This window comes from Agelaius phoeniceus, chromosome 31 (genome assembly GCF_051311805.1).
Source record: "Agelaius phoeniceus isolate bAgePho1 chromosome 31, bAgePho1.hap1, whole genome shotgun sequence".
In the NCBI taxonomy this organism is placed as follows: domain Eukaryota; kingdom Metazoa; phylum Chordata; class Aves; order Passeriformes; family Icteridae; genus Agelaius; species Agelaius phoeniceus.
The window spans coordinates 5830531-5847807 of record NC_135295.1 but is presented as its reverse complement, the minus strand read 5'-3'; the positions used below and the strand labels follow the sequence as shown (position 1 = coordinate 5847807).

At 52.4% G+C, this 17277-nt stretch overlaps 1 protein-coding gene across 1 annotated transcript; it reads left to right on the top strand.

Moving 5' to 3' along the window:
- Positions 1 to 421: 421 nt before the first annotated feature.
- On the top strand, positions 422 to 16440 carry LOC143696218 (high affinity immunoglobulin gamma Fc receptor I-like). Its single transcript, XM_077191927.1, is given in 12 exon segments — positions 422 to 452; positions 726 to 746; positions 835 to 1091; positions 1279 to 1528; positions 2280 to 2549; positions 2638 to 2949; positions 3033 to 3110; positions 3474 to 3495; positions 3587 to 3666; positions 14497 to 14609; positions 15323 to 15544; positions 16351 to 16440. Coding segments are annotated over 12 exon segments (1746 nt in total).
- Positions 16441 to 17277: the final 837 nt, after the last annotated feature.

Here is a 17277-nt window from a genome sequence, read left to right as displayed (position 1 = left end):
CCCATGACTCCAAATCCCTGGAGCTCACGTTCCATTAGGATTCCTATCCCTGAGTCTCCCCAGCCCTAGGATCCATATTTCCATGCCCCCCACCCCAATCCTAGGTGACTCCCCCTCTTCAGGACCCCCATTGTTCAGGGACCCCATCCCTGGGACCCCCCATTCTCCTGCACACTCATCCCTGACTCCCCAAACCCATTGAGCCCCCCCCTCCTTGGAACTCCATGTCCCACCTTGTCCCACCCAGCCTTGTCCCCAGCCTGTCCCCAGTTTGTGGCCACCCTGCCCCCACCAAGGGCCACCTACACATGGGGACGGACGTGACCTCGCTTCCTTCCCCTTCATCCAAAGAGCCGCCAGCCAGGGGAGCGGTGGCCACAGCAGCGAGTGACAGCCAGTGCACATGGCTGGGGACACCGGGATGGCCGGGAAGGTGGCGCTGCTCCTGTGGGGTGAGTGCCCCGGGCATGGGCCTGACAACCCGGGGATGGGGAGGGGAGGGGGCACAGGGGGGCTGTGGGGTCCCCTGAGGTCTCCAATGCCAGCAGTGCCAGAGCATGAGGTCACCAGAGCCATGGGGTGGATGTGGGGATAGAGGAAGGGGGACAGGAATGTACTGCTGTCCACATGGGGACAGTTTGGGGACATCTCCCACACCTTGTGCCCCCGGTGCCTCTGTCCCCATGGTACCACCCCCACCCAGCCCTGTCCCTTCTCCCTTCCAGCCCAGATCCTCGGCCTTGCTGGTGAGTCCTCGGGGGATGGCATGGCCCTACCCCACTGTCCCCAGCCCCACACTGGCCATGGCAGGCTGGTGTCCCCTGTCACCCACAGGTGCCCAGACCACCCAGCTCCTGGTGGAGCCCCCCTGGAGGCCGGCGGTGCTGTGGGACCGGGTGACACTGACCTGCCAGGGCTTGGGGACCGCTGGTGCCACAACTTGGTACAAGGATGGGCAGCACTGGGGGCAGCAGGGACTCGACCACCTGAGTGTCACTGAGAGTGGCACCTACACGTGTGACAGACCTGGCAGTGGGCACAGCCCCCCCGTCAGAGTCTTAGATGGTGAGTGGGGATCTTAAATCATCTGGGTGGCCGCTGATAGATCTGGGTGGGCTCCACTCTGTGGGTGGCCTCACACCCCTTGTGTGGTGCCCTGCACACAGGAACATCCCAGTTCATCCCAGTGCACCCACATGTCCCCAGTGCCATGGGGACTCTCCTTGCACCTGTCTCAAGCCTCTCAGTGAGATGGGACCCTCCTGTCCCACAAATGAGCTGGTGCTGCAGGTGCCAGCACGGGCACTGCTGGAGGGGGACACAGTGACCCTGCGCTGCCGGGGCTGGCAGGACAACCCGGTCACCAGGGTGCGATTTTACCGGGAGGAGAAGGATCTGTGGGGGTCCCTCAGGGGAACCGAGCTGTTGCTGTCCCCCCTGCAGCTGCACCACAGCGGTCACTACAGCTGCAGTGGCTTTGTGAAGCCCTTTCATTCACGGTCAGCAGCAGTGACAGTGACAGTGCACGGTGAGCACCCCCAGGGCTGGAACTCCAATCTCCTGACACCTCCAAAGCCCCTTCCCAGCAGACTCAGAGTCACAGTCCTCACCTCCCCTCTCCTTCCCTGAGCTCTTCTCAGTGCTGGTGCGTGAGGGTCCCGCCATGCCCACCGAGGGATCCCCCCTGACTCTCAGCTGCCTCAGCACCCCCAGCCCCCTGAGGCCCCGAGCCCCCCTCCTGCACGTGTTCTACCGGGACGGGCAGGTGGTGGGGGGCCTGCAGGGGTCCCCGCAGCTGCTGGTGCCCGCCCTGGGGGTCTCCCACTCGGGGAATTACAGCTGCCAGGTGCACTCTGAGGGGGGGTCGTGCAGAAGAGCAGAGCCCGGCTCCGTGTAACGGTGCACAGTGAGTGCGGGGATGGGCATGGGGAGCCCTCACGGTCTGTTTGGGTCCCCCATCACTGTCTGGGGACCTCCATCAGTGCCAGGAAACCCCATCCCTCACTGGGTCCCTTCACCCCTTCCTAGGTTCCCTCCCCCCTCTCTGAAGTCCCATCACATTCCCCAGCTCTCACCATCCCCTCCCTTGGGTCCCTGTACCCTCCCTGGATTCAGCCCCCTCCCTCACCACGTGTCCCTTCCCTGACCCCCCAATCCTTCCTCGGAGTCCCTTTCAAGACCCCCCAGTCTCTTCGCAGCCTCTCCCTCACTGGGATCCCTCTTCCCCTCCCTTACCCCCCAGGTCCCTCACTGTCTCCTTCTGTCACCCCCTCCCACAGGGGTCCCGCTCTCGGGGGTGTCCCTGTCAGCACAGCCCCCCAGGGGACAGGTGGCACTGGGGGACCGCCTGGTGCTGAGCTGCACGGTGGCCGCAGGGACAGGTCCCCTGTCCTTCTCCTCGCACCAGAAGGGCTCAGGGACACTGCTGGGCACCAGCCCCCACCTGGAGCTGCACCACGTTGGGGACAATGACAGCGGCCAGTACCGGTGCCGGGTCAGCAATGGGTACAGCGTGGCCGAGAGTGACCCCCTGAATGTCACCATCCTGGGTCAGTGGGACCCTCTGGCTTGGGGTGACCCAACTGCAGCACCCCCATCCCACCTCACCCAGTGCCAGCCTTCTTTATGTCCCCACAGTGCCTGTGGCCAATGCCACCATCATCCCCAGTCCCCCATCACACCAGGTGCGTGCAGGTGACAACGTGACCCTGCACTGCTCAGTGCAGGTGGGCTCAGCCCCTGTCACCTTCACCTGGCTGCACAACGGGAAGGAGGTAGCCCAGGGTCCCCTCCTGGAGCTCAGGGACATCGATGTGGGACATTCGGGCACCTACCAGTGCATGGCCACCAACCAGCTGGGACAGGACGGGCACCGCGTGTTCCGGGCACTCAGCCCTGAGCTGGCCCTGGAGGCGACAGCGTGGGACACAGAGACACACAGGGTCACAGGTGGGGTCATACAAGGTTACTCGGGGATGCAAGACCCCTGGGGTCATGGGTGACCCTGACGTGTCCCCCTCTGTTTCTTGCAGTGGCTACAGGGGTCAGTGGGGCCCTTTTGTTCCTGCTCGTGGGTGTCATTGTGGCCTGGCACCGGTGGCACCGTGTCGGTGGGTGACAACGGGGACAGGGGTCCCAGGGAGTTGTAGAGGCCCACATAGTTGGGGAGCGATAGGGCGGCACCCACGGCCCCAGAAATGTGACTTTGGCTGGGAGTCCTGTAGGGTTTGGGCAGTTGCTGGATGGTCCTGCAGGGATATTGGGAGTTCTTCACGGGGGCCCTGGGGGTGTTTGGTGGTCTTTGTCGCAGCTGGGTTTGGGTGCTTGAGGCTGACTTGGTTGGGGCCACTGGAGAGGTTCACAGATTCTGGGGGGTTTCAGGGATGCTTGGGCATCCCATGGGGGTTCAGCAATCCTGAGAGGGGTCAGGGCCCTGGGACCCCACAGTGACTCCTCCTCTCTTTCTTTTGCAGCTGCCAGGAAGCTCAAGGAAAGGTGAGTGGGGAGCTCAAACCACACTCTCCCCTTTTACCCGAACCCCCGAAGACCTCCCATTCCCTCCCCCACATCCCCTTTATTCCCTCAGGGCCCCCCCGGATCCCTCGGCCCCCCCAGAGGAGGGGGAGGTGCTGTACACCCACGTCGTGGTCACCAAGACGGCAGGGGGTGAGTATGGGGGGGACACACGCAGAGGGACACGTCACCCACCAGTGTCACCCCACCCAGATCCCACAGCCCGTGTCTCTCGCAGTGTCCCCCCGTGCCACCACACTCCAGGATCCCCAGGTGACCTACGCAGAGCTGCGGGGACCCCAGGGGCGACTGCGGGAACCCGGTGACATCTATGGGAATGTGCTGTGACACTGGGGGGAACTGGGGGCACTGGGGGTCCCCACCCATGGGCACCCACTCGTGTCTGTGCTGCCCCTAAAAACTGCCCCAATCCCTCCCCGTGGGGGCACAAAGATCCCAAAGGGCTGAGAGAAGAACAATTTCCTGAAACTGCAATGAGAGAGAATAAAACCAACAGCAACCGTAACAAGGCTGAGAGTCCAAATTGTCACACAAGGAACGATTTCCTGGGAAAGCCACCAAAAAAGAACAAACCTCAGACCTTTCCCCCATCACATTTCTCTCACCAGAGGAACCTGGCAGAGCCCTGGACCTTCCTTGCTCTGATGGCCAAAGCGGCCTTCAGGAGGCTCTGGATTCTCTTGTTCCCTGTCCCAAACCCCTCCTCTGCCGTGTTCCCCAAACAAGGATCTCACAAATGCCCTGTGGGGTTCTGGAGCCTCCCCCTTTCTCAGGGGAGTCAGGATCAGGCCATGGCACAGGGCGGGGTGTCAGAGACAGGAAAAGTTTGATGTCTGGAGGTATTTTGGAACAGCTCCATGTGGCAGGGGTGGGTCAGGCCTTGCTTTTGGTGAGACAGGACCCCACCTGTCCATCAATCTGTCAGCCATGGCACACTGGGGACAGTGTGATGCTCTTCCAAAGCCAGCTCCTGAGTGGCCGGGTGACCAGAAGTGCCAGCTGGGAAGAGGGCCCGTGGTGGCCCAACTGGCTTTTAAATGGCAGAGCATGAGGTGGCCAAGTCCCCGACCCTGTCTCCTCTTGCATCGTCTGTCCCATCGATGCTGGAACCCAGGAGCTGACAACTTGTTTCAATGAGAAAAATCTGCTCAGGAAAGTGGGAACATTCCTGGAATGGAAAGAAGACCATACCTAAAATTTTCTTTAATTTTAAAGAATATTGGGCTTCCAGGCAGAACTGTAGGAAAAGCAATAACAGCTCTTTACTGGAAAATTTATAAACCAGAACAGAACCAACAACACAAACCCAGAACTTTCCCTCCCGCTCAGCGCTGTTGGTTTTTGTGGCAGTTATAACCGCGGCCAGCAGGGGGCGCTGCAGGGAGCACTCCCGGCCAGCAGGGGGCGCCCCGCTCCAGCTCCATCCCCTCAGGGGCCATGGCGGCCTCGGGCGGGAGGGAGGAGGGCAAATCGCTCCTTTTGCAAACTCACGGCCTCCAATCGGTCCCAGCACCACCACCGGCAGCGGGCAGAAGCCGCCAAGGCAGCAGGTTGGATCCCAGTGCCCACTGGCAGCGTAGCAGTGTCCCGGGGCCAGGCACACGCCCTGCACAACACCCGCGACCACTCTCCATGTTCCCAAATGGAAGGAAGGCAGCACCTGACCCTGGGCATTTCTCGGGTCCACAGCAGCACCTCTGGTGGCTTTACACCACAATTCCTGCAAACCCTCAGCCTTTCACTCAGGTGAGAAATGCAGGGATGGAGCAGCTTTGGGGACACCTGGAATCCAGACCGGGTCACTCCCCAGAGCTCCACCATGGTCGCAGCCAGAGCCCCTGCTCGGTATTTCCACATTTTCCCTCTTATCTGATGGCCACAGCCTGAGAACAAATATTCTTTCCATGAGGTACCTCAAGGCTGCAGGCTTTGTTCAAGAGGAGGGTCCAGGGCAGCTTGTTGAGCAGATTGGTGCGGGATTTGCTCTTCTTCTGGAGCTCTCTCAGTCCCTTACCAAGAGGAACAAATGATCAATTGCTGCATTTCTGGACTGGTTCCCTCACAGCTGCCCCTGCAGGGGCAGTTACCAGCCAGTCCTGCTCTGAAAACCATCAAAGGTCTTCTCAGAGCCACTGTTTGAGCTCCCATCAGGGTTTCTGCTTCTTTCAGAGCTGCAGAAACCACAGGCAGGCCTTCCCCCCCATAGAATTCTCACCTTTGCAGCAGCTCTAAAGCTGCCAGAATCAAAGCCAAGGGGGCCGGGGAGACCCTCAGGTGCTGGCTGCCACCTGGGGCTGGGCAGAGCAGGGCTGGGCAATGGCCATCCCTGTGCAGTGGGGCTGGGCCATGGCTGGGCATCACCCTTGGATGGGCACTGGCTTCATGGAGCAGGAGTCTCTGTCTCCTTCCAGGCTGGGGCTCTATTCCCCAGCTCCTCTTGCTGGCTCAGATTCTACAGGGGACGAGCAAGAATGGAGAAGTCTGGACCCCTCCAAAGCTGCCATGCTCCAGGACAGAAGCCCCTTGTCCATCACGTGTCCCCCCTGGGACAGGATCCCCCCAGGACAGGAGCCCCCTGGATGTGCCCCCCCAGGACAGAACCCCCCCTCCGTGTGACAAACGTGTCAAACGGCCTCTTCCTTCTGCTGCAGGAGAGAGAAAGTAAAAGTGTTGGGGGTGTAAAAGCTGGGCACCCCCATCCCCCACAGCCTCCCCAGCCCTCCCTGCAGACCCCTCACCCCTGCTTCCCCCACCCTGGGCTTCCCCCAACTCGTTCCCTGCTCAGTTGCCCCCAAGGATCATCAAGGCAGCAACTGGGGGACTGTCGCAGACATCTTTCATGAAAAATCCTTTCTTAGGATTTTTCCTTGTGAGAAGCTGCAGTTTCAGCAACCAAAAGTAAACAATGGTTATCTGCTGCTTTGGAATTCAACAGGTAGACCTGTGATTGGTCTCCTGTGGGTGTTTGGATTTCCTGACCACTCATGGCAGAGCTGGCTCTTGCTCTGTCTGAGACACAGATCTTTGTTATTTCATTCTTTTCTATTCTTAGCTTAGCTAGCTTCTGAAGAAACCCTTTCCTTTCTATTGCTTTTTAGTATAGTCTTAATGTAACATATATCATAAAATAATAAATCAAGCCTTCTGATCATGGAGTCAACATTCTCGTCTCTTCTTCATCCTGAAAACCCTTGTGACCAGGGTCACAGGGGGCTTGTGAAATTGAGGGGTAAAATGATGGAAATGGAAATGAAGAGAGGGAAAAGTCACTGGGGCTGTGGGAACAGACCCAGAGCCCCTTGGAATCTTTCTGGGGTGATCCTCCAGGTGTATTTCCCCCGCCTATTTATGCATCTGCTCTTCTAAGTGTTCCTCAGCACTCTGGATATGCCAGAGGATGTCGATACCTGTGGGAAGTTAGGGACAGGCAATCGGACAGGCAATCACGTTGTACAGGCAGACAGAAGCCCTCCCCTCAGCTCTTAAAGTTATTTAGCCCCCTGTTTGTTGGCCAGTGACCCCCATTTGTGATGCAAGCAGAAACGAGGTTATATAACCCCATGTAAACAGTTAATAAACGCCATTTTGCCATCCACCATATAAGTGTCTGTGAGCACGTGGCCTGAGCAGCTGGAGGTTTGCCGCCGTGCCGTTCCTGAACCAGGTCACTACATCTCAGTGGAGGCAACAAGTGGTGCCAAAACCCAGGAAATTAGCCGGGAAACGGGAATCTCCTGGACGGGTGAATGGTAGCCGTAGTGGCTGTGCCTGCTCGGCGGGGAGGACGCTCCTGGACCAGCGAGGAGGATGGAAGCTCTCGCGAAGGTCGTATTTCAGATCCATAAGTAATGGGGTATTGATTGTAATCCAAAAGACTTTACCCTCACAGTGTCGAGGCTGTTACAAATTGGGGTCATTGACCAGCCGATGAACATACTCGACCCAAAAATATGAGATAAATGTACCAAGGCTCTAGCCAAGGAAACAATGTCCTCAGGTTTGGGGAGAAATCTTAAATCATGGGGAAAAGTGGTACAGGCTCTGCAAAAGGCTCGGCAAGAGCAGGGAACTTGGAAAGCCACGTGGGACTGTTTGCTAGCAGTGCCCTGGCTGGGTGTTGGGGCAACTCCGCAGACTATGGGCGATTGTGGTTCTGCCGAGTGCAAGGATTTGCAGCCACGGGGATCCTCTTTACAGCTCCCGAGCCCAAGCCCACCGGCTGAGGGATAAGAGCAGGTGGGGTCTTTTTGGGACGGGCTGTCAGGGGAGGCGAGGAGCGCCGCCATTAACTTGGAGTCTGAGGGTGCCTGGGAGGGACCTCCACCTTACGCACCACAGGGTAGTGCCGAACCCCAGAGAGACGGGGGGGACGCGGACGCGGTCGGTGGGAATAGAGAAGGTTTGCAGGACAGCACAGACACGTGCGAGCAGGAAAGAGGGTAGAGATGTGGAGGGGGAATCAGAGCCCCTCAGAGCGTTCGTTTGGAAACATATTCCTGTAAGAGGTGAGCCTCCCCCACCAGGAGGCAGGGCGAGCCTAGAGGGAAGGAGCTGCCCAATGCTAGAAAAAAGGGGCGGGGTCAAAGCCTGAAAAAAAGGCTCTGGAGTCCGTAAGTATCCAGTCAGTCGACTTCTGGACCTGAGTCAGACTCGAGCTGGGATGAGTGGTTAGACAAGCGGTCCGTAGCTGACTCCGATTCCGACTCCGACAAGGAGGGAGCGAGAGTATGTAAGATTAGTAATCACAACACTCCTGCTTGGGTTAAGGGGAAGTTAGAAAAGAGACGAACTCCACTTACAGACTGGAGGAAAATAAAAATAGCATGCGCCAATTGGGCCCCATCAGCCACGCTAGCTTTCCCAGTCTGAGTGGGGGGGCACGGCGGAAATCAGAGAACCTACTCGCCGGTAAACCCTAAGGATGTGCAAGCCATTGTTAAAGCAATTGCAGACAGAGGGATTAATTCAGCTATGGTTTCCACTCTTATCGATAGCGTTTTTGGAGGAGATGAGTGCTCCCATTTGATATTAAATGAACTTGCAGATTAATTTTAAATGGGGCAGGGATGATCATTTTCAAATAGGAATGGGAGGACAACTGCACAAAGCAACTAGCCTTAGTGACTGGGGCAGACCACCCACTGCACGGTTCTAGTATACAGCGGTTAATGGGTACATGTCGTGAACGGCGGGAGAAATGTGACACACCATATGCGTGAATAGCAAATCCCAAAGTTTATTGAAAACCCACACATATTTATATTGGTGTTAATGAAGCTTATACATATTGCAAAAGCTGAGCTCATTATTGGTTAAAGCACACTTAGATCAACCACACCTACTTCTATCTTCTAACAAATATTTTGCTTCTATGTTTGCATTCTTCTAACTTCTCTACCTGCGATATCTACATTTTCTGGCAAGCGATTTTCTCCCCCGTCTTCCCATTTCAGAGAAGGTCATTGTGACCTTTGTCAGTGATTAGACACTGGTTGCTCAGTTCCCAGCTTGTTTCCCCTATCCTTATCCATCGGTATCACATCGAAATGTCCTTTCTCAGCTAACCAATTATCCAAAAAGCTCTCTACATTTCCCCCGTTTTTCTGTTGAACAAGCATGGTTTGATTAAATGCGGTAGTTATCATCTTTCTCACCATATTCTGCAAGCATATACAAAAACAAGGCAAGACTAATACTAACAACAAAGCTACAATAGCTACTACAATGCTAACCTTAACAATAGAGCGTAACCATGATCCTAGGTTTAAAGATTTGAGCCATCCATCAATACTAAGGCCTGATTCTACCTGTAAGTTCCCAGTTAACTTCCGTAACTCAGAGAGCTGTGAGTGTACAGACTGTGCATGATCAGAAAGATTCATGCAACACATGCCCTCAAATTCATCACAGCCATGGCCTTGTGCAAGTAAGAGAAAATCAATTGCAGCTCTATTTTGAAGTGTCGCATGGCGAATAGAATCTCCATTAAGCAAAAGACTGGAAATTGCTAAAGAAGTTGCATTTGTTTGTTTAGCAAGCCAACACCCTAACTTATTTAAAATAGCATGAGCACCTGCTGCCGATACCCCTGGAGTTAAGAAAGATGCTGCAACTATGGCCGCTGGGGACCAAAACTTTACATCGTCTCGGCAGTCAGCTGCAAAGGCATGAGCCATTCATTTACTTCTACGATGGCAGCAGCTCATGTTCAGTATCATGGACATGTTAGGTGTAAGTAGAGACAGCCGTCCAAGTGTACATGGTCCCCCGTGCAGCATTGATGGGATACCGGCCCAAGCACGGTCTCCACATATCAGGAAATATCCGGCTGGCAATTGAATAGGGTCATTTGATGAGACTGACACTCTCTTTGTTGTATAATTGCACCAGGCCGATGCATTTCGGTAGACAGTCATGCTGGAAGTTATAACATTAGAGTGGTTCTTGACTGACAGCAGGCTTTTATGGTTAAAATGAATGCATGCATCTGCCATCACTGACCCTAACAACTCTAACTCTTGGGGCTCCTGTGGTGCTATAGGAAAGCGGGAAATCCACTGATCCCAATTATCCACATTCATCCTAGCATTGCTGACCTTACAAGTTGGTACATGTAAAGGGCACGGCCAGGGATCTGCTGGTAATCCAACCAAACAAGTTGTGAACGGATTGCCAGGAGAAGACAGTGACAGGCAAATAGTCTCTTGTTTGGTTAAGTTTGCCAGGGTGACCCATATGTTAGTTTTGGGCTGCGGTGGGGCCCATGCCTGATGGTCTACACTGTCCCCAAAAGAAGCAAAAATTAATAAAGCAACACCATAAAGTTTCCATCCCATCTTGATTTTCCCAGGCACCCTTTTGGGCCACTCGGCCATCATGTCTGTCACAAGCTCTAAAGAACGTCTCTTTCTCCTCAGCTTCAGCTTCTTTAAGTTCTTCAGACAATCTTCCCACACTTGGTTGGGATCTTGACCTCCCAAAATAGGACCTATCACGTTCGACTGTGCCAGAGGAATATTTCTACCACACAAGTGGAAAAAATATACTGTAGCCAAAATACCACTTTTGAAATGAACAAATAGTTTAGATGCCTGATCTGTGTGAAGCCTTTGTTTCAGTGAAGTCTGATGTATCAACAAAGTCCTTCATCATCTTGGTTAGACACAGGAAACAGAGAAAAATGACTCAGAACTAACTCACCTATAAAATATTAAGAAATACAAATCAAATGACGTGTTTTAGATCAGATGTTTGAGACAAATAAGCAGTGTAGAATAACTCATGTGCTTGTGTATCTTCTTATGCAAAGCCAGTGAAGAACTTAACACATGAGAGACAAGCTACAGCTCACACTGGTTATTTTCAGAGGGAAAAAAAATATAAGAAGTGATGGAGAAGTTACAAGTTGAGTCAGGTGCTTAGAGTATTGTGGGTTTGCTTTAAATTGAACAGGTACAAGAAATATGTTTCTGAGTGCAAAGGGACGTTAATGCTGTGGTATGATTTTTAAACCCATATTCTCTTTCAGATTAAAATGTAAATTAAATGAGAGAATATTTTAAATGACATATTGTGTTCTCACTTGGACAAAGAAAAAGGATAGCAACTAAGTACAAAATACTCTTTGTTCGATGTTACAGGAAAAGCTAAGCAACAGTTTTCCTGTAGACTGAAATCATTATTCAAACAATAGAATGAATGTTTTCTAGGCTTCAAACATCAGTGTTTATGTTTTATGTTTTAAAAGTCAATTGATGCTTGAACAGTAGGGATGAATATATTCTTTTTGGTAATTATTTATCAGAATTGTCCCCAATAATAATAATAATAATAATAATAATAATAATAATAATAATAATAATAATAATAATAATAATAGTATTAATTTTATGGTTGGAAGTCTATTATATATTTTAGTATTTGTTTTGAGTGGGAGTTTTGTTGTTTTTGTTGTTTGGAGGGAGTTTTTTTTTGCGCAAACTAACATTCAGGTTAAATTATAGTTCTAAATGTTACATGACATCCAGTCCAGTTTTCTAAACATATAAATATGTACAATGAGTAACAGTTGTTTGGATTTTCTTCCTGCATCTGTGTAAGCAGTTATAGCATCCGATAAGGGCTTTAGTGATCTTTTTGGGCATTGAATCCAACCACATTGTCCTATCACGACCTTTTTTGAGCAAATCAGCTAAACTTTCAATCTTCTGAAGAAGGGTTTTATGTTGTTGAAGTGGAGGAGATATCCATTCCAAGGCCCATGTCTCCCCCGTTTTTCTGTTATGCTGAGTAAGTGCACCCAGTAAAAATTTTGGTCCACACCAAACTGTCAGCTGTACAGGGAGATCAAGATCACGTGTCTGAGCACTGCCTTGTGTAACACAGTCTAATATCTGCTGCAGTGTCTTAACCTGTTCAGGGGTTATACGAACAGGCTGTGCTGGATCAGTTCCCTTTAAAAAAGTTCGAAGTTCATCTAACAGTTCATTGTTCGATTTGCATAGGTGGAAAAGGAGTATACAGCATAATAGAAATCTCTCCTGTATAATCAGCGTCAATTATTCCAGATAAAACAAATAATCTCATCATTGTAGCCGAGGAACATCCTAAAAGCAAAGCTCCCATAGGTAATCCATCAATAATAAGTGGTCCCTTCACTCCAGTTGGAACCTTTTCTGGGTGAATAGTTATCAGGGTTACTGTCCGCCGTTGCTGCCAGGTCCACTCCGAGGCTCCTCGCGGTGGCGGGCTGGAGGCCGGTTGAGCCAAAGCGGTGACAGCTGCTACTTGTGTCTGGGCGCGGCGGCTGGTGGCCGGGAAGCAGAGCTGTGCCGGGCAGCCGCGGGGCGGGCGGACCTCCCGGAGCCCACTGCTCCACAGGGGGTGGGAGGCCCGTCCTGCCGCCCCCTCAGCTCGGGGGTCGGGGCGGCTGCGGAGCGGAGCAGGCGGCGGAGGAGGTGTAGGGTTTAACACTGGGGCAGGCAGCACAAACGGCACGGCTGGAGTACACGCGGGGGGGGGCTGCTGCCCAAAGCAGGAGCTGATAGCTGCAGGGAGCTGCTGTCTGGAGCGGGAACTCGTGTCAGCAGGGAGCCGCCGCTTAACATAGATGCCGGTGCCGGCAGGGGACCGCCGTATGGGGCAGGAACCGAAGTCGGCGAGGGGGTGCCACTTAAAACAGGCACTGATGTCGGCGGGGCCGTGTTGCTTAGAGCAGGCGCCGATGGGGGTGGGGAACTGCCGTTTAGAGCAGGAGCTTGCGTCGGCGGGGAGCCAAATCAGTCTCTGTAACTCCTGTTTCTTTCACGGGCTGCACTAGCCTGCTGGGCAGCTCTTTCCTCTGCCTGGTATTTCAAGAATTCAGCATGCACGACTCGCCCTAAATTTCCCAACTTTCTCGCGGCTTTATCATCATCTATGACTGCCTGCCACAACTAATCCCCAAATATACGGCACTCTGATAACCTATGCACCGTGCAAGGAGTCCGAAAAAGTCTTTGAGCATACCCATGAGCTAACAACCCATTAAGCTCTTTCTGCAACTCTATACTCTTAACTTTACGCTTTTATAAAAAGCTAGGAAATAAATTATATACTGCTTGCCTTTCTTTATCCGTGTTGAACGATAACAGCACGCTTCTTGCAGCTCTTTTCAGGCTCCGGCAGCACGTATCAGCCGGGCCCCCCTCTGGGGTCACCCGGGGCCTTCGCACCTTCCCTTTTTCAGCCATGCTTTTGCCGTCCTCAGCTGCGATAGGACCTGACTCCGCTCACGCCTCCGACCGTGGCTAGTCCCGACGTCCGGGGTCACCATTTGTCGTGAACGGTGGGAGAAATGCGACACACCATATGCGTGAATGACAAATCCCAAAGTTTATTGAAAACCCACACATATTTATATTGGTGTTAATGAAGCTTATACATATTGCAAAAGCTGAGCTCATTATTGGTTAAAGCACACTTAGATCAACCACACCTACTTCTATCTTCTAACAAATATTTTGCTTCTATGTTTGCATTCTTCTAACTTCTCTACCTGCGATATCTACATTTTCTGGCAAGCGATTTTCTCCCCCATCTTCCCATTTCAGAGAAGGTCACTGTGACCTTTGTCAGTGATTGGACACTGGTTGCTCAGTTCCCAGCTTGTTTCTCCTATCCTTATCCATCGGTATCACATCGAAATGTCCTTTCTCAGCTAACCAATTATCTAAAAAGCTCTCTACAGGTACAGACCCAACCATGGTCACCCCGCAGGCACAGGCCTTCGGGCCTTCGGGCCCATGAGGTTATGACAACTACCCGTGTCACTAGAGAGGCTATCCTCTCTAGGATATGAAGCAATGACCTGCTTCTAAGGTCATTGCTAGACCATCACCATGGTCTACTGTAAGAAAAGTGAGAGTCAAAGTTTTACACAATTTGTGGACCACCTCCAGGTAGCACTTGATTCCTCAGCCCTACCCTCAGAAGCGAAGGGCCCTTTGTTAGCGGAGTGTTTGCGCCAACAATGCAATTCAGCCACTAAGGACATTTTATGGTCATTACCACCCGGGTCTAACATCGTGGACATGATTAGGCATGTCGCAAAAGAAAAACATCTAGCCCCAATCCAGGCAGCTGTCCACACTGCAATAACTAGTGTGATAGCATGCTTTAAGTGTGGCCAGGCAGGTCACGTTGCAATGAACTGCCCCCAGTCAGGGTATCCACCAACAGCTGTTCCCCCATGCCAGACGAGACCATGGGGGCCATGCTGGGCATGTGGCAAAAAGGGGCATTTTGCCAAAGAGTGCAGATCTAAATATCAGGGAAACAGGAGGCGGGGGGGGCACCCGGGCCGCACACAGCTCCCTCCCACCTGGGACATGAAGCGGCCCAGTTATGCCAATTCTCAATGGGGCGCAGAGCTCCCGCACCCATGGCCCCCTCCAATGACCAATTTCTCAACTCAACCAACAGCTCAGCCAAACCCATCTACACCCCAGGAATACCAAGAACGGCTCCCTGGGGGCGAGGTGGCCCTGGCCATGAAAGCGTGGGAGCGGAACCCCTGGGTGGCCTTCACTGTGAAGGTGGGCAGACACCGGCTGATAGTGTGGGCAGTTTCCTGTCTCCATAACAACTCTGATGACTCTGCTATCTGCCTCCCCTTTTGGGTTGATACGGGTTTAGAAGTTACCGTCATCCCAAACATACACTGGTCTTCACAGTGGAAACTGGAAGAAGCCCCCATGGTGGGTGGGGTTGGAGGGCTGTCTTGGGCCCGAAAAAGAACCCAACTGGTAGCGATAACGCTCTGCACCGAAAGAGGACTGGGGAGAACTATCACCCTTTCCCCATATGCTATGTCAGAATGCCCAGCCTTGCTGGGGAGGGATGCCCTAACCCTGTTGGATGTCAGGATGACAAATTTATTCTAAGGGCCACTGCCGCGTACCCGCCACTACCCATCAAAATAACATGGAAATCAGCGGACCCAGTATGGGTGGAGCAGTGGCCCTTGTCAAAGCCTCGAATGACTGCCCTTCTTGAGCTAATTAGCTGTGAGCTACAGCGGAACCACGTAGAACGCTCCACAAGCCTGTGGAACACTCCAATCTTTGTAATACCCAAACGTTCCGGTGAGCGCTTCAGCCTCCTGCACGACTTGCAAGAGGTGAACAAAAGAATTCAACCAATGGGTCCTGTACAAACTTTGCTGCTGATGAATTTGATGATACCAAGAGGACAGCCCTGTGCAGTTCTTGACATTAAAGACTGCTTCTTTTCCATTTCCCTGCACGAGGAAGACAAAGAGCGGTTTGCCTTTTCCGTCACCTTCCCGCACAGCCAGCGGCCCAACCTGCGCTTCCAGTACAGAGTATTGCCTCAGGGAATGGTCAACTCCCCTACCATTTGCCAAATCACGGTGTACCAAGCACTAGCACCAGCTCGGCAGAACGATCTGACTGCGACCATTATTCAATACATGGACGACATCCCGATCGCCGCACCATCAACGAGCCAAGTAGACTGGCTAGTGTCGACAGTCTCGGAGACCTTGAAAATTAAATGGGTTCAAAATCACAAGTGCAAAAATAAAAAAGGGACTGTGCGTAACTTTTTTAGGAGTGAGAATCTCGAACTCCTATATAACTCCTCCCCAGATAAAAATTTGCCGAGACATCAAGACGCTCCATGACACGCAGCAGCTGGTAGGATCCCTACAATGGCTCTGTAATATCATCCTGATCCCTCCCAAGGTCATGGACCCCCTAAACTACCTCCTGAGAGGGAAAAACCCATGGGAATGAAAAACTCTGACACCAGAAGTGATAATTTCGCTCAATTTTATCGAACATCAAATGTCAGTGAGTACGCTCACCAGATGGGACTCAGGTGCGCCGATTGACCTGTATGTCCACTTTACAAAGAAAGGGGGAGTAGGAGCCCTAACCCAAGGGCCCCCCAACAAAGCCCAACCGATACAATGGGTGGTCTTGGGAAAACCATCTTGCGCTTTTTCCCCAGGAGTTGCGTTCCTTAGCAGCCTTATCATGAAAGGCAGGAAACTCGCCCTAAGGCATTTGGGCATTGAACCTGCCAAGATATATCTGCCCTTCTGCACGCAGCTTTCCACACAGTCAGCGACAATATTAGAGCATCTAGCCATAGCCCTTGCTGGATTTGGAGGAGAGATTCGCTATGCAGCAAAATCCCCTTGGACTCAGCTGCTTGTGATTGTCAACATTGATCTCCCGCCAAAAATAACTGACCGGCCGCGAGCAGGATCCACGGTTTTCACGGACGCATCTTCGCTAACCTCCACTGCAGCAGCAGTATGGCAGTCAGGAGAACAGTGGCAATGCATCAAAACGACCGATCCTACGCTTTCAGTCCAGCAACTCGAAGCAGCCGCCATAGTACTAGCATGTGGACTGTTTCCAGAAGAGCACATCAGCATCGTAACCAACTCTATATTTGTGGCTAAGCTTTGCCTAGCCATGTCTGGACCCGGCCTGTCAGTGTCTGCGGTGGCGATGATGCTCAAAGAGGCACTTTTTTCACGAAAAGGCACCATATCTATCATCCACATTAACAGCCATAATACGGTTAAGGGATTCTTTCAAATTGGCAACGACAAGGCAGATGCTGCCGCAAGAGGACTGTGGATGCTGAGAGATGCCCATCAACTACATGAGTCTCTTCATATCGGAGCTAAAGCATTCGCGAAAAAATGTGGGTTTTCGGCCGCTGATGCAAAGCACGTTGTCGCCACATGTCCCCACTGCCAAAAATTACCACTGTGGTCTAGCGGCATCAACCCCAGAGGCCTCAAAGCTACAGAAATATGGCAAACAGACTTTACATTAAGTCAGCTGCTTAGACCCCAAGCGTGGCTTGCAGTGCCTGTGGATACATATAGCGGAGTGATCATGACCACACAACATCAAAAAACTGATTCCAAAGCAACCATCCAACATTGGTTAACGGCCATGGCATGGCTTGGTGTTCCAAAGCAGATCAAGACAGACAATGGCCCGAATTTTGTTTCAAAATCGATCCAAGCATTCGTTTCAAAATGGGGTATCACTTTAGTACATGGCATCCCATACAATAGCACTGGGCAGGCCATTGTTGAGTGAGCAAATCAAACTCTGAAAGCCAAGTTAGAGGTATTGGCAAAACCAGAGGGTTTTACTAATTCCGTTCCCCTGAGAGACCAAGCGCGCATACTGGCAACTGCTCTGCTAGCATTAA